General features: G+C 32.0%; 1 protein-coding gene across 1 annotated transcript; it reads right to left on the bottom strand.

Moving 5' to 3' along the window:
* Positions 1–599: 599 nt before the first annotated feature.
* Positions 600–1,120, bottom strand: LOC131172855 (uncharacterized). Its single transcript, XM_058134389.1, has 2 exons — positions 789–1,120; positions 600–654 (listed from the first exon to the last, which is right to left on the bottom strand). Exons 1-2 carry the CDS (start codon positions 1,118–1,120, stop codon positions 600–602), a joined length of 387 nt encoding a protein of 128 aa, XP_057990372.1.
* Positions 1,121–18,087: the final 16,967 nt, after the last annotated feature.

Genomic DNA, 18,087 nt, shown 5'->3' with positions numbered 1-18,087 from the left:
AAATTTGATAGAATTTGGCCACAATTGTAAACATAACTTGTGAATCTATTAACAAGTTTGATTCCTAAATGGCTACAAATTGGTAAATAAATAATCAAAATGATAGTAAACTAACAAATTATATTAAGAAACTTTTGAATTGCATTGATAAATATCTAAAATAAATATATAATTCCTTGATCATGTAAATGAATGTAACAACACACTCATTCTACTGATCAAGTTCTAATAAGCCCATGTACGGCCATAATTGTAAACATATTAACAACCATAAGAAATTTACAACCAATATAATCCCAAAAGACTACACAAAAAAGAAAAAGTAACTTATTGGTTTCACATCCATCTAACCCAAATTGATGCACACAAAAACACAAAAAGAAATTATTGGTTGCACATTTTATCCAAACCTAAAAAGTAGTTAATACTAAAAAACAAATTTTTTTTTTTGTTTTTTTGGTCTCCCATTTCCTATGGCAGAGACTGTGGAACATCAGTATCTGGTGATTGGACTTCAGGAGGAATAATTGATTGGGGGATATCATCTCTAATTTCTTGTGAGACGCCAATAGCATGTAACTCTGGGACACCATTTGCACTTATTGCCTGTTATGACTGATTGCTTTTGCCCTTTCTCTTTCTTCCACTAGCATTCTAATGAACGTTAGAGAAATTATTAGCATAAATAAATCATTTTCTTTATTAAAATAGTAAAATAAAAATGTTATTGTACTTACTGCTATAGGTGCATATTGGCATGTCCTTTTGTTATGACCAATTTATTGCACCTTCCACAAATGATAATAGCATTCCTTTTTCTCTTTAAAGCAAGAGCAAGTTCCCCTTCCTCTCTCCTTCTTGCTTCCCTAGGTCTGCCAGGTTGCCTTTTCAGTGGCTGAGGATCTAAGGCTGGAAAATCATTATCTAGTTCCAAGTAGCTTTGTGGAATTGGATGAATTACTCCTTTATATACCTTGAGGTAATTGCTTATGTGGTAATATTCATGACAATAATCCTCAATATTGTCTCTCTTATAGCCAATGGCACTAGCAGCATGTTTACATGGAAGTCCACTTTTATCCCACCACTCACATGAACATGCTTTGCTCTCCAAAGACATAGCAAACTTACAAGGGCATTCATGAAGCTCAAATTCATCATTCCTACTAAGGATCAACCTGAGACGCCTACTTTGGCTTAATTTTATCAAGCTCTTCTTGGTCCTAATTATAGTGACTTTTCCTTCCCAATTAGATGCTTTTTCACACACACACACACACACACACACACACACACACACACATATATATATATATATATATATTGCACTTTTGCCTGATACTCTCAATCATTGTGATCAGTGGCTGTCCTCTTAATTTCCTAATCCAACTATTAAAGCTCTCTATCATATTATTTGAGTAATGATCTAATTTTGCCTCAAGCCAAAATGCATGTTTGCTCTACTATGAGAGAGGCATCTTTAGTAGCCAACCATAAGGATTGTGCTCCTTTTTTGGTTTTAACACTTTCATATAAAGCCAAAATTCATAGCTGTGTATGGCCTTTGCAGCATTCCAAAGTCATTTTTCAATATGATACCAGGGAACTTCTTTTTGAAGTTGGTGTATAGATGTCTGAAAAAAAAAAAAACAAAAAAAAAAAAAAAAACCTATGACATGCATTGGGGAAGTAATTCCCAACTGCTTCAATTAGCCCCTACAAACACAAAGATGTTAGATTTTAAATTATTTTTAAAACATATATTTAAATAAAATTATCAGTCATTATACCTTTTATTGATCTGACATAAATGTCTAGGGCTTGTCTTCATTGCCTCTCCAATGCAATGATACAAATTCTCCATGAAAAAGTTCTAGCTATCTCCACATTCAGACTCTACTATTGCAAATGCCAATGGCAAAACGCCCTTATTGCCATCCAAGGCAATAACACATAAAAATATCCCATCATAGGGTCCCTTCAAGTGACATCCATCCAACCCTATGAAAGGTTTACATCCATATAAGAATCCTTGTTCAACTACTTCAAACATAATGAATATCCTTTTAAACACTAGGGGGTCATCATTAGTAGCCTTAATTTTGTCTGAATCTTCATAATAGTACCAGGATTGTACATTTGCAAGTAATGTACATACTTGTGTAACTTTTTGAAACTAGTAGCATGACTTCCATCATTGAGTGATCTTGCTTTACACTTAGCCCTATATAGCTGCCAATGACTGACTTTCACTCTCTATTTCTCCATTAGTTTATTATGTATTAATTCATAGCTCATTTTAAGGTCTGTTCTTAGACTATTTGCCAATTGCCTTACAATCCATCCAATAATTGAATTTGGAAGCATGAAATCTCCATGGATAGTCTTCACCTTCACAAGTAGCAGTAACTCTTTCATTGTCATTTTTAATCCTTCTAATTGCATAACCTCCCTGCACTGCATAACCTCTCAATTCATCCCTCACTACAGCAACATGTTCAAATACTTGCCCAATTTTAAACTAAATTTGATATCTAATTCTATGCTTATGAGGGTCAGAGTATACTCCTCAAAATGGATCTGTAAATTTCCTCCTTCTATGCTTTTTGTCATATTCTTCATGTTCAGAACCCTCTATTTCAGTATCCTTTCCACTATCCAAATCAAACAAACCATCATTATCCCTATAAATAACATAATTATCTTCATCTTCAGTACCAACCCCATCTCCATCATCAGTACTATCTTCTTCCACCTCTGCAGGCTACCTATCTACATCTTCACTATCAAGTAATTCAAATACATTTTCTTTATTATTATCACCATCATTAACTTGGCCTCTCCCATCACCACTATTACCTATACGTACCTCTTCCCTGACTTGACCATTACTACCCTTACTATGGACCCTCTCATCCTTTATTTCTGTGCCTCTCATTTGATTAGAGTTAAAAGAACTCTCAATACCCTGGCTTACATGGACTTCATCATTCATATGTCTGGCATTACTTGGTCCCTCAACATTCCCAAGAGGAATTACATTTAAAGCAACTTCTTTTGAGGTAATAGCCAAAGGAATGGTGGGATTATCTTTATACAACTCAAATACTAACATTAAATCCAAATCATCCTCAATTTTCATCCCATTACCACAACTGATATCTATAAAATCAGACCCAATTTTAAACAGCTGATATACATCACTTAACATGCTAATATATGAATACTTATTAGCAGGAACATTCTTAATCTCACCTTCTTCACCTCTAAACTTACAAATCAGATTATAGTATTCAGCATAACCCATATTTTTCCCATAACATTGAACAAAAATACATTTGTTTTTTAAATAAACCAATATTTACTAACTCATATTGAACATAAAAAAAAACACATTTACATAGCCATTCACTTTCAACTGTTCACCTAGTGTTACTGTCACACCCTACGCCTCCGTAAGATGTAACATGATCCCATAGTATACCTAATGAATTACCATACTTCGTCTACCGATAACCCATTAAATACACTACAAGGGATTTTAAACCTTTTCTTATTTCTTTTTACAGTGGTGAGCACTTTTGATAGATGTTAAATTTTTTTTTTTAATTGAAGTGAAATCAAATAACAAATCTGAAGTATCAATAATTGCTGTAAAAATTTTGGCAGAGTGCCGTCTGTAGTTGGAGCAAAACAGTTCTTCAAAAACCTGTAAAAAGTACTTTCAATATATCTGTTCAATTCCAAACTCCAATATGGCTCAACTCAAATCAGTGTCTTCAACACAGTTCAAACTCAATTCAATATCATTTCAGCAATTCCAAAGATAAAGTGCAAACTAAATGAGTATTTCAAAAGCTGAAATAAGAGAATTGTAATACAACATTTTGACAAGCCAAAATAATTTATAATTTTATTTTACAACTGCTCAAGACCAAGTATAATATATACATACAGTTCACATGCATTACAATAATATTTACTAGGAAGTGGTATACTCAATATACCTGGCAAAATCCCAAAGCGAAGTCACAAGCAGCCTACTCTGCTGCTTTATCTGCCTGCCTACCTGCGACGGCAATGAAAAAGATATCGCTGAGTAAAATTTACTCAGTGGTGCACAATAACAATTTAAAATGCGGTATATAAAACTTTTATTGACAATATATAATTCAAATAATTCACAATTTCCTGTCATAATTTTCAAAGCTCATATAACACAAATTTGATCAAACAATTGAATAACACAGTGTTGCCAATCAATAACACAACTTAGGTTATGACACAAATTTTCTGAACATGCTGTGTTGTACACTACGACAAGACATACTCATCCCACTAATCGAAATGAATGAGGGAGGTGGCTAGCTAGCTAATAAGAACTCATCCATACTCACCTCAGACTGGCAAGTCAAAGAGGGAGGAATATAGTCATACTCATCTCATAAATAGAGGAGGAATATAGTGTACCTATCATAGCACTTGCAGGCATTACGTATCGCCATCCCTGCAAGCTCCTGAGCGGAGAGTCATGCTTCGCTACAGTTCACGCGTGAGAGTTCCCAGGAATCGTAGGCGTTACGTATCGCCATCCCTACTTTGCTCTGATACCACTAAACACATTTTATCTCAAAATTTCCATTTACAAAGTAGGCAACACAATAATTCTCAAATAAAATTCTCAAAGCCAAACCAATAAAAAATTATTTATAATTCATTTCTCCAAATAAATTTTCTAGTAAAAGCAGTGAATATAAAAAGTATTATACATAGACCTGATCTGAGTCGCCTCTAGGCCTTGACTCAATGTTCCTTATGCTTCTCAATATCCTTTTCAATTTAAATATACAATTTAAAGTGTTTCAGTACTCAGTTAACTTGTTTCTAACAATAAGATACAATATCTAAATTTTCTTGGTATTATTCCCTTCAATTCATTTCATTAGTCAACCTACAATGCTGACCATTAATACATACTAGGTGAATTAATTTTAATGTTCCCAATTTATCACATTTTATAGTCTCTAAGTATTGATATATGTTATCAATTTCATTTTAAAGCTTATTGCATTTTATTGCCATTTTCCAAATTTCATGGCCAAAGTTTACGGTCTATTGGACCAAGCTACAATGTAAATTTAACAAATTTCTCTTCATTAAATTGTTTCTCATTGTGTCTTCTTTAATTTCCTTTTTGAATCACTCCATTTGGAGTTGTATAGCTCAAGTTATGGTCAATTAACCATAACTAGGTCAAATCTAAGTTTTAGTTTCCTTTTTAGACATTTTCGGTTCTGATTTAACTAATTTATTTGGACTATTTGCAATCACATTGAGGTCTAGTATTCTTCATAAGTATTATTTCCCTATGTCTTAGGGACAACCAGAAATTTTGCTTACTATTTTTCAAGTCTTATAGAATTCTTTATAGATAAATTGTTAACTTGGACTCAAATGTCCTATATTGACATGGTCCTCAATTAGGTCAATGGCTTTGACCTTAAATTCTGATATTATATATTTATAATTTGAGGAAGTTGTTTAAAACAAAGTTTTAGGCCTCTTTCTTAGCTTTCCAGATTGGTATGGCTCATTTAAATTGGACACTTCTTGTGGAAGATATGCTTATTTGAATTTTCTGGATTTTATGGTCAAATGTGCCAATTCCAGATTTAGTGTGCCAAATTAATCAAGCTAATTGACCTAGTTCCCTTGATTTCTGAGTTTTGGTCAAATTACCAATATTGTAGATCTATGTCTTATTGAAATTTTGGGACTGATTTCATGTCATTTGGAGTTTTCTAGACCAAATTATGGTCATTTTACTATTGCTGGTCAAGTTGCACTTATATTGCAAAGTTTAGGTCATTTTTAGGTCAAAGTCAATTCGGCCAATTTTTATAAGCCAACTTTGGTGATCATTTTGACTTGGTAATTGGCATTTTTGAGCTTGGTGGTCTTCACCAAAGTTGTAGCCCTATGTCTAAACTTTCCAACCATATAAATTTCAGGTCATTTGGACCTATTTTGAGTGAGTTATGACCAAAACACTGACTACTGTTCATATGGTCAAAATCTGGGTTCATATGTTAGGCAATTCTGGATTTGGTCATTTTTTTTAAGTCACTTCTAGGCAGAATTTGGGCAACACTTCAACATGAAAGTTGACCTATTTTATGTCTAGTTTCACCTTCAATTAGCCTCATACCAATTGGAGCCACAACTTTACACTTATAACCTAATTTATACACTGCCAATAATCACAACCTGCATAAGAGAATTTACACTCCCAATTTGGCAATCCTCCTCCTCCCAATACTTTAATATTTATTCTTAGCACTTCTATATTTATTCAACACAATTTCAACAAAGTAAATTGGGTAGAATACTCAAGTAATATAGGCTCCCATGGCTGTCTAAAAATGGGCAGTCCAATAACTCAACAATTCTATCAATTTTCATCACCAATCAACTCATCTCAAGCTAAACATAAACTTTACTTAAGAAAGGAAGTAAATTGGACACTTACCTCTTTTTGGAGCTTGTCAAACTTCTTCAAATCTCTCCCTTTTTGCTCCCAAAATACTGCCCAAGGTGTATAAATAACTTTTAATGAAGGAACCTTGAAGATTTCATGGCTTGATCTTGGTGGATGAGAGCTTGAAGCTTTGGCCATCCATGGAGTTTCCCTTTGGAATTGAATTTGGCTTGAAGATGAAATGAAGAAAAAGAAGTGGCTGAAGTGGGATATGTTGTCCACTTAATGAATATACAAATCCATAGTGCTCCACTAAGGTGGATTAGATGTTTAATAATCCAAATTTTCCCTTAATTGTAATTATGCCCCAAATTCCTCACTATTTACATTTTATGTCAAATTTTCTATTTTCATGACATTTTCAAAATTTAATACTACTAATTTTTCATGTACATTTAGTTCAAAAGTCAACTCTAGGTATTAATTGACCAAAATGCCCCTCTTCGGGTTGTATTTTGGATTTTTCGGTGCTACCGATTAACTTCTTAACCCGCCGATTTCTTTAATTTTCGTTTTTGTTTATATTGACTTACTAAATTTTCTTTGACATTTCCAATGTCAATTACACCTCTATAGACCTTTAATTTGGTCCCGAAAATGTTTCCCCGAGTTTCCCGCGGTCCAGGGCTAGTCAATGGTCCCCGCCGTAACTTCCTGGTGCGGTCACCCATCGCTACGGGTTTGGCTCGTTTAACTTAGTCACATTTTATTGCTCTTATTTTTTCTTTATTTTCTTATATTTTTCTCTATTGTATTTCATTATTTTATGTCTCCTCACTAACATTTAAGTATAATTCCAAGCATCCTAGCTATCCGAACAGACACCGATCGCCGGAACAATAGAACGCACTACTGAATATAAAGGTGTTATAGTTACACTAAACAAAACCATTGCAAAACTAACACTATACACGAGCATTTGCTTTTAGTTTGACTGTGGTATGTAGTGAAGACAACTATTTTAACTATTCTAAATAATACATTTTTTATAAACTGTCATAATGAGTGTAATAACAAACCCTTAAATGCATCATATCGCACCCACAATGACATCCACACCCACAATGAGGACCACACCCACAGCAATAAACAACTGGCATGAAAAAAAGAAACATAAAATAAAGCATATAACAAAATATGCCTTTGATGACGATGGCCCACTCCTTCCCTTTAACGCAAATAGCAAATGCAACCACCGATTTCTCTCTTTGGAATGTTTGATAAATATATTGAGGCGCTTACTTTCGAAATGGGGAAAAGAAAATGCAACCTATCATTATTAGGGAAAGCGACCACGAAGACAGAGAAAGGGATAATGGTTTTGACGAAAGTGTTAGAATTTTCAATTACCCTCAGTTAGGAATGGTTTTTTTCAACTTTTCAAGTGCCCCTAATAGAATCTTTAAAACAAAATAGATGGAAGGACTTGGATTTTAATAGAAGCATTTTTCGATGACTAAATAATTGAATTTCCAAAACCCTGAGAACAAATCATTATTAGTGGCAAAATTCAAGGACTAAATTGTAAATTTCTCAATTTAAAAATATAATTTTAAAATTTTATGAAATAATTTTTTTTAAATTCTTAATAGTTAGTTTATAAATAATGCGTTAATATGAACAATTTAGAGTGATGATAACATAGACCATTGTTGTTATTTTTAAGAGGTAAAGACTCGTTTAATAAGTTGTTATATATTTAGAGTTTCATTATCCTCTATGATATATGCATTTTGTATAGTCATTTAGATTAAATTTCATGGCCATTTTATTTATTTGTTAGTCACTTTAGCTAATTTTATTAGTTATTTAGATAATTTTTCATAATTATCAATTTTTGGGTTAATTTGTAATTTGCTTTATTTTCTAGGTAAAAATGGTGTTTTTGAGGGACTAAAAAGTAATTGTGCCAGTGAGGACTGATTCTTGGAGCCAAAAATATCAAAATAAAGCTTGAAAGTTAAAGAATGCAAAATTGTCAAAGTCTACATAACCTATTGCACAACTTGTGCAATTCTGCACAGGGAGAAGAAGCAAATTGTAAGCCTGTCGAAACCTGCATTACATACTGCATGACTTATCCATATTCACGCCCTGCTTATGCAACTTTATGGAAAACATCATAACTTGCCGCATAACTTATGCAGTCTCACGCCTCTCTTATGCAACATCACGGGAAGCACCTAAAACCACCAAATTTACTTAAAATCTGCATAGGAAGCTTGCACAACTTGTGCAAGTCTTCATAATGAGCTGGCAGAAGAATTTTTACACATAAATCCCTTCCTCAAACACACCATTTTTAGGGTTATTTGTCAGAAAGTATAAATAGTGTCCTTATCTCATTTTTGGCCATAAGAAAAAAGAGAGGAAGACAGAAAGAGGGGCAGAAAAACAGAGCAGCAGCTGACTTCCATTTTTGGGAGCAGAATCCAGCTTCTTCTTCTCTTCTTCACCATTTTCTACATTTCCTCTACTGGGTTTCTTTAGTTTTAGTTTATTTTCATGATTTATTTCCTCTTTTACTTATTCTTGTGTTAAACATGGATTGTGAGTAGCTTTTTTTTATTCTGGAGTAAGGGATATAATATTTGACTTATTTTTGTAAATTTGAACTGGGTTAGTCCTAATTTAATGAAATTTATGAGGTTTAATCTATTTCTTATGTGCTTATTCACATGCTTAATGAAGGGCCCCGTTAAGTTATGTTCTTAATCCTTGGTTGAAGCACCGAAAGGAGAAAACTAAGTGATAGTTAATCAAGAAATTGAACTTAATTAACTTAGATCTAGAAATAGACTAAAGGTTAAGAGGGTTTTAATAGATTGATTAAAGAACCTAATGGGTCTTGGTTAATTTTAACTCCACGAAAGTAGGATTAAGTTAATTAAGGCACTCTTTGTCTCACTCGAAAGAGTTTTCAAAGGATTTTAGAATTAATCTCCTTTAAACCCATAAATTTCATGGATTGGGCCAGTTAGGGAAAATTCCAAAATGACGTGAATATGAACCCTTAACTCCAGAATCGTCTTTTATCAATTATTGCTTGGAATTTTACTTTTAAGTGTTTAGTTTAATCTCATTTTATTAATTTTCATTATTAATAATATCAATTACTTTATTTTTTGAATTATTAAATTAGTTATTGTTCGAATTTAGTTTTGCATTTTCATACCTTATGCTTCAAATTCTCAAATTTCTTTTATTTGTTTGATTAAAATATAATTTTAACATTGTTTATTTTACATCAAAAAATTCAATTGAAAACACAACTCTCCGTGAGAACGATATCTTTTTATGTACTACTTGAACGACCCGTGCACTTGTGGTAGTCCACATCACTATACGTTTGAAATTCTCTTATAATTAATCTGTAAAGAAAATTATAATTAGTTTTGCCACTATTACATAATTTTTTTTTCAATGTTATTATTATTTTGAATTATATAAATTAATTATTAAGAATGAAAAAGAATTTTATTATATAAAATTTTAAAATTTTAAAAATTTTATATCATATTTTTACTTTTAGATATAACTATTAAAATTTATTTGGTTAAAAACACATCCACCCACTCACACAAAAAGCTAGTTTGAATGGAACATATGTTGGGTCTTGTTTATCTGGTCAGGTGTGTCGGACCCCATGGACCCAGGTGGAAGAGACCGATGGCAGAAAACAACATCCACGTTTGCAATTCTAGTCACGCATTTGAAATGGCATCGTTCTGACTCGGGAAGTTGTGATTCACGTGTGCTACAAACTCCCCACGGCAAATGCAATCGCCATTCAGCGCTTCTCTGATGGGCCTGGTCCATCTAATCCGTTTTGTTATGGGACCTGGGCCTAGTCGGCTCATTCGGTTTTGTTTGTTGGGCTTGGTCTTCTCGGCCTAATCCATTTTCCATTTTTTGAAAAACTTTAAAAATTGTTCGAATCTTTAAAAATTGTAAAATAAGATTTTTTAGTTAATCTATATAATATATAAAAGTGAAAGGAGGGACATTGGGATTATAACACTCCAAAATTTTAAATAATTATTTTATGTGTAACTATATGATTTTTTACTGTTTTGGATGGCCCAGGAGGGCTATATGATATTGATGAGATGTGGTTGTGGGAATTTGAGATTTAGAAGTGTTATTTAGATCTTTTTGCAAGTTGGGTAGGTCCTAGGTATAGGAAAAATTCTGCCAGATTTTGGACAAAACTTTAGGACTGTCTTTTGATTCTCTATAGCTTTGTTTCAATTTGTTTATTGATAAATTTTGATATATTATTTAGGTGACCCGGGACAACCTTATTCTTCCGCTCAGCCACCTCAATGACCCTTAAAGTGTTGTGAGTAGATATTTATTTTATTTACAATTTCAATATTATTATACTTTTGTATATATATATATATATATATAGCTAAAAACTAGGCATGCCCCGTATTGCATTTATACTTGATGAATATTATTTTAGTTGCTGTGTTTTGGTAATTTGGAGCCATATGCGTGTGGTGTGGTGTGGGCTTGAGCTAGTTTCGCTTGGGGCCGATCCTTTTTGAGGAAGTCGGGGTGAGTACGGCTTTGAGTTGATCTCGCTGACTCCCGCATATGGATTATTAAGCGAAAGTCCGGCTCGAGTTGATCTTACTGGCAGGCCTTGGATTAAGAGAGCTGGGTAGGGGGATCAGCTCCCCATGCATGTATGTGTTACTATGAGTTTGACACGGGTGCGTGAGTGCTTCAGATTATCTTTGATGTGACTTAATATGATTTGTATGACTTGTATGAAGATGATGCATTTCATTCCCAAGGATGCATTAGAATTAGATAGTTATAGAAATTGTATGTAAAATAAATATCTTACTCTATGAGTCGAATGCTCACTCTTGTTTACCCTATTTTTTCAGGTTACAAGATAGCTTATTTTTGTTTTTAACCTGCTTCCTACCTCGCAGGTCTACTAGCTGTTATTTTCGTATCTTGTATTGTTAAATTTGAAATCTAGATCTCTGCATGTGTAGAAATATATCATTTAGTTTGGGACTGTAATATTTATCAATTTGGAATTGTAATCTATAAACTTTAGGTATGTGTAATTGTGTGTTTGGATACTTATGATGGATGAGGGAGCTGAGCTCCCATTGAATTTATTTTAGATTATGAATGATTGATGAGTGAGCTGAGCTCCACAAATGTATTTTTATTGAGATTACAGGTCGGGTGAGTTAATAACTCCTCGTTGAATAGTTCCTTTTATGACCGAACTCTGTCTGATTGATTTCTTAAAATTGGGTTCAATATGGGCTTATTGATGGGTTAGGGTTTAGTTGGGCTTACTACGGGTTTCAGGGGCCTTACGCTGACCCGAGTCCTAATACCGGTCTAGCCCATGGGGTCGGGTCGTGACATTGTTGATGTCAAAGCTAGACCTCCTCTAGTAGATGTGTGGTTCAGGGATGAACTAGGCTGAAGCTGGTGGACTTGTAAAATCCTGTGCGGAAAGGAAAGGTCTCCGCTAGAGTGGTCCTCTGGGAGGGCAAGGCTCATTGGTGCCCTTGTCCAAATGGGGGACAGGAATGAACCGAATCATACATTGAAATAGAGGCGCCTTTTGGTGGAATGGCCTGGAGAGTTGAAAAACTCTAGGGTTAAGCATGCTCGCTTGAGAGAAATCCTAAAATGGGTGGCCTCCTAGGAAGTTCTCCATTCCACCTATGGGGAAAAACTGTTAGGCTCAGGATGAGGTGGGCCAAAGCAGACAATTCCACTAATGGTTGGAGCAGGGGCATTACAGGGATTTTGAAAAAGTTGTTAACTTTTTATAATATTTACAATATTAAAAATTTTGATAATTTATAATTATTAATAGAAGTTTTTTCCACTATAATTTTATTTGATAAGTAATTCAAAATGAAATAAAAATTTTATTTATATATATAATTTTATCATTTGTTTTATTACGTTTAAATTCGTGTGTTTTAACTAATGTAAATAATTTTTATTACTTTATTTTATTTTTATGCTTAAATTAGAGAGTTTTTAGCTTATGTATGAAAATAAATAATTTCATTGTGATTGGAGCACCTAATACCATTTCAATATAATTAATAGACACTAATCGTGTTTGAAGATAAGTCAACGACAATAATTTAGTAAAAAGTAAACTAATTAAATCTTTTTAAAAATATATACAATTATAATTCTAAATGAGAACAACTACCTAATAACTAAATAACATTTTGTTTAAAAAAAACTAAAATAATATTTATATATAAAAAACTAATAAATTTCATGTATTAATATAATTTTATTTTTATTTTTCAACTAATAATAGGTTTTTAATCAATTACCGATCTTTCTGACAATAGTATATGATCAAATAAAAATCATGAGAAGTAATTATTAAACTTTTAAGAAACATATGTCAGCATAATCCATAAATTTTATTACAATTTTTTTATTGGTTATTTAAATTATTAATATTAATTTATCAGATAAATACTTCACGGGTGTCACTCCAATAGACCAAAAAGACTAGCAAAGCCTCGAACTATGGAATAAGCAAGTCTATTTACTAGGATGTATAAATTTGAGGCCATCACTCTAGACAAGTGCATGATTCTTGAATGATACTGAATCGGATGCGCTAGCAATTAAGCTTACAGGAGATAGTCCCATACAATGCTTTCATTTTCTATAGTCATTGAAGTTTCATAGTTTTCTGGTAATAAAACAATTGGGGTGGTAAATCTTAATGCAGCATAAAAAAAAAAAATGGGGGATGCCTGCATGTGTTTATATAGAAATAGGAATTACCATGTTACTGAATTATAAAAATTTTTCCATGTGTCACGAAATGCACCTGCTCTCTGCTTTTAGAGAGCATTCATTTTTCAGAAGTAAAAGAAAATTATACATGCACACAAGTTGATCATATATGGTTGCATGCTTGATGGCTCATCTTCATGGCTGGAAATTCGTTTTTCTAAAGGTCTTGTTGTGCTTTGCAATTAAACTCCGTTTATCTCCGCTAAGTTTAGAGCTAAATGAACGATTTTAAATAGTTAAATAATTTAATTGAATCTCAAAATACTTTAAGAATTTAAGTAACTATTTGATATAAATTAAAGAGCTAAAATAGACCTTTTACATATTTTAAAATATTATTTAAAATTTTTATTTACCTTAATTAAATTAGAATTAAAGCAGTGACGGTGGGAGATTAGGGCCAAGAGCGGCACTGCCCCTTGAAATTTTAAAGCAAGAGGGGCACTGCCGCTTGAAATTTTAAAAATTTATAGATGTATAGTGATAATTTTTTAAAAATAAATATTTTAATTTTATATATTTTAATTAAAAATTTACATAAAATTTATTTTTATTAATAATTTCATAAAATATTTTAATTTTATTTTATATAAAATAAAATATATAAAATTTATAAATATTATTATAAATAATATATATTTTATATTTAATTAAATATATATATATATATATATAAATAATAAATATTTAATATGTAAATTTTAAATCTCATTCTTATCGATTATAAATATTAAATTTTAAATTTAAATTTCTCTAAAATTTAATTATATATTATTAAAATTAATTTTATTAAATTAATTAAATTAAATACCCATAAAACTTCAATTCGTTGTCATCTGCCGGTGGTTAGACTTCAGAGTGTGCAATAATTATAGCCAAGCTTACTATAGTGCTTACGACTGAAAGTAGACGTAAGCAAGTGACGTATGAGCAGACGTAGAAACAGCTACTGATTTGATAAGGATAAATTATTTGCACTATATTTAAGGATATATAAAATTTTTAAATAATAAATTATTTAGGATATGATCTTTTTTAAGAATATAAAATTTTTAAAAATTTTACTTTTTTTAATTTATTAAATTAATGAATTAAAAAAATTTTAATAATTTATTTTTTGTTATTTTGCATTACTTAAAAAAATTTCTCTACACTTTACCTAATATACTTTATTTTTACTTAAAAAAAAAAATAGTGTTGATGGCTCTTTATCCTGAGGGGTCCAGCATGGGAAGTGTGTAATGGCCTGGCCCACTAGTGATATTGTCCGCTCTGGGCCGAAGCCCTCACGGTTTTAAAACGCGTTACTAAGGATTACGAACCACCAACTTATAAACCCAGCATCTCTCTCGTGTTTTGCCGATGTAGGATTTGCCTAGGTGTTACAATCCACCATCTCCCGTGTTTTGCCAATGTGGGATTTGCCTAGGGTGTTACAATCCACCTCCCTTATGGGACTCAGCGTCCTCGCTGAGGTTTGCCCCACCATCGCTCAAGGTTGCACGCGGAGCGGCTCTGATACCACAAATGTAATGGCCCGGCTTATTAGTGATATTGTCCGCTCTGGCCGAAGCCCTCACGGTTTTAAAACGCGTCACTAGGGGTTACGAACCACCAACTTATAAACCCAACATCTCTCCCGTGTTTTGCCGATGTGAGATTTGCCTAGGGTGTTACAAAGTGAGTGCTAGTGAGGCATTGACTTCTAAAAATTGTGCAAGAAGTATATTTGTTTTCATTGATTATTTATTTATTTATTTATTATCTCATATTGTCTCTATCATGTAAAAGAGAAAATTACATTAAGGGTGAACACTGAATAATTGATTACAATCGATGAAATTTAATTGTTTTAGTAAAAAAAATTTAATTTAATTTAATTTTTAATTTAATTATCTTTAATTTAATAATTAAATTAATCAAAATAATCAATTTTTTATTAATTAATTAATATATTAATTGTAATTTTATTAACAATATATTAGTTATAGTTATTATTTTTATGAATTATAATAATAATAGTAATCAACTTGTAATTATTCTTTAATAATCATATTTATTATTTTTTTAAAAATAAAAAAGATTATAAATATATTTTATTTTTAATTAATTAATTAAATAATAATATAAAATACATTTTTTATTTTTTTCAATTAATTCGGTTATAACTGATAACTAATCGAATAATTTTAGTTTCGGTTAATTTTGATTTTTTTTTGTTGCGTTAATAATTTTATAGTCAGTTAATAATTTAGTTAGTTGAAAATTCATTTCGGTTAATCAAATGCTCGTCCCTAATACATATGGGCTTGGTTCAATTCAAAATGTTGTATTTTCTAAAATGTATATTTTTCAAAAAGTATATTTTTAAGGAATTTGTTCTTTATAAAATATAATATAAATATATTTGATATATAAATTAATTTTTTAAAAAATAAATTTACTTTTAAACTATAAAAAAATAATAATATTTATAATATTATTTAAAGTGTAACAAATTGATAAATTACTCATACACCATGTTGATGCACAATAGAGTGATTAACTGTAATATTTCTAATTTTTAAATAATTATTTTTATATAAAAGTATTAATATTTTATTGAATTAAAATTCTAAAAATTTATTTGAGATTTTCTAAATTTTAAAAATCGGGTTTGATTTTCTTAAATTAATAAATTTCATTGATTTATAAAAATTTATTTAAATACCACGTGGCAAAAATAAAAATATATTTAGACTTCAAAAATTTTTTTCAAGTTTTCTAAAATTTTTTCTAAATTTTTGATCCTCGTTTCTGGCCCCGGGGTAGAGTAAAAATTTAATTTTGCGTATCTTGAATTAGATATGCTGAATCGAACTGAACCGAATCAAACCAGTCAAATGGGACTAGTTCTCTTCTTTTTCTTCCTTCCTCTTCTCTGTCACGACACCCTCTCTTCTCCCCTTCAATTCTCTCTCCTCCCTCCTCTCCCGGCAGGCCGACCACCTCCCCTCCCTTCCCCAGTCGTCGGCGCACCACCCCTACGTCTTCCCCTTGCTAGCCACCGCCCCAGGAAGCCAGAAAACACACCCAAACTTCCTCCATTGCACGGCACGTCTCTTCACCTTTCGGACCAAAATCTAGCTGATCTGACCACCAATCGGATCTGGTCTTGTTCCAAACCTCTTCTGCTCCTCAAGAGTTTTCCATAGAAACTAAGAACTCTCATTTCCATTGAACGGTTTGTCTAATTTTTGCCCGGGAAGTTTTAACTCATTTTGACTTTTTGGCTAAATTTCTCCCAAACCGAAAACCTCACAAAAATTTTGAAAGTACCAGCGTGCTCTACTCGACGATAGCTTCACAACCATATAAATTTCAAAATTTTTTGACATCAAAATTTCGGTGGGTCCCTCGAAATTTGCAGTGTTTTTCCGAGCTCCAAATGAGCTTATTTAATTTTCTAGAAATTTTATTCTAACCCTTGGTGTTATGGGCTTCGCGTAGGCATTTTTGTTTCGCTAAAATTCGACCGTTACTCGAGTCTGCATTTTCAGGTCGGACAGACAGGCTACCGGAATAGCTTCAGAATCCAATCAAAATTATAGTCTACCCCACCATTTTCAGATACCTCGAACGCGTTCCAAGCATCAGAATTTGCATAGATAAATCGAACCTTAAGTTTCTTCAATTTTCTAGTGTCAAATTTAGAATAAAAATCTATAAAATATTCATGAGTAGCTAAAAAATTATAAATCCTTTTGTATTAGTTTCATAATATTATTAAAGATCGCGAGGTAAAATTTTAGAGCTCGTTTGAATTATTTATAATAAAATGATATTTATAGGGACTAAAATGTAATTTTTCAAAATTATGAGTATTGACGTTTTTGAAGGGTCCAGAAGGGGCCATATGATGATGATGAGATATGGATATAGGATTTGTACAATAGAATTGTTATTTGGATCATTTTGTAGGTTGGGTAGGTCCTATGTATAAGAAAAACTCTACGGGATTTTCGGCAAAATTTAAAATTTGTCCTATGACTCTTTGAAGTTTTGTTTGAATAAATATTGATAAAATTTTTGATATAATGTTTAGGTGAGCCAAGCCAGTCTTTCTCCTTCCCCCAGCCACCTCAGTGATCAACGGTTAATTTGTGAGTAGATATTAATTTTATTTATAATTTTAATTTTATTATATTTTCAAGGCATACTCATACATTAAATATAAATATATGTATTTAATTAAATACTAGGCATGCTCTATGTCGCATTTTCTATTTAAAAAATGGATGTGGATGTCTCCTTAGTGTAATTTGGAGTTGTGTGCTTGTGTTGGCGTGCGTGTGGTGTGGTGTGAAGGATATGGGTAGGACGGACAAATCGGCTTGAGCTAGTATCGCTTGGGGCCTCGTCCTTTTGAGAAAGTCAGGATGAGTACAACTTTGAGTTGATCTCGCTGACCCCCACATTTGGATTATTAAGCGAAAGCCTGGCTCGAGTTAATCTCGCTAGCAAGCCTTAGATTAGAAGAGCTGTATAGGGGATCAGTTCCTATATATATATATCTGTTGTGATGTATTGGTGTGTGTGAGTACTCTAAATTATTCTCTGTGCGGATATTGCTTGAAATTGGTGAAATTGCTGATAGGTGTTACATTTCATATTTAAGGATACATTAGAAATAGATAGTTATAGAAATTATTTTTAAAATCAATATCTTACTCTATGAGTCAAATGCT

The sequence above is a fragment of the Hevea brasiliensis genome, chromosome 14 (genome assembly GCF_030052815.1).
Source record: "Hevea brasiliensis isolate MT/VB/25A 57/8 chromosome 14, ASM3005281v1, whole genome shotgun sequence".
NCBI lineage: Eukaryota > Viridiplantae > Streptophyta > Magnoliopsida > Malpighiales > Euphorbiaceae > Hevea > Hevea brasiliensis.
The sequence above is the reverse complement of the archived record's forward strand: the minus strand, read 5'-3'. Positions and strand labels throughout refer to the sequence as shown.

Excerpts from the sequence above, each read along its gene's own strand:
- LOC131172855 (XM_058134389.1), bottom strand. The coding sequence starts at position 1,120 with ATGTCTTTGGAGAGCAAAGCATGTTCATGTGAGTGGTGGGATAAAAGT. Across the intron at positions 655-788 it reads GCTATTATCATTTGTGGAAG|AATGCTAGTGGAAGAAAGAG; the intron begins GTGCAATAAATT and ends AACGTTCATTAG.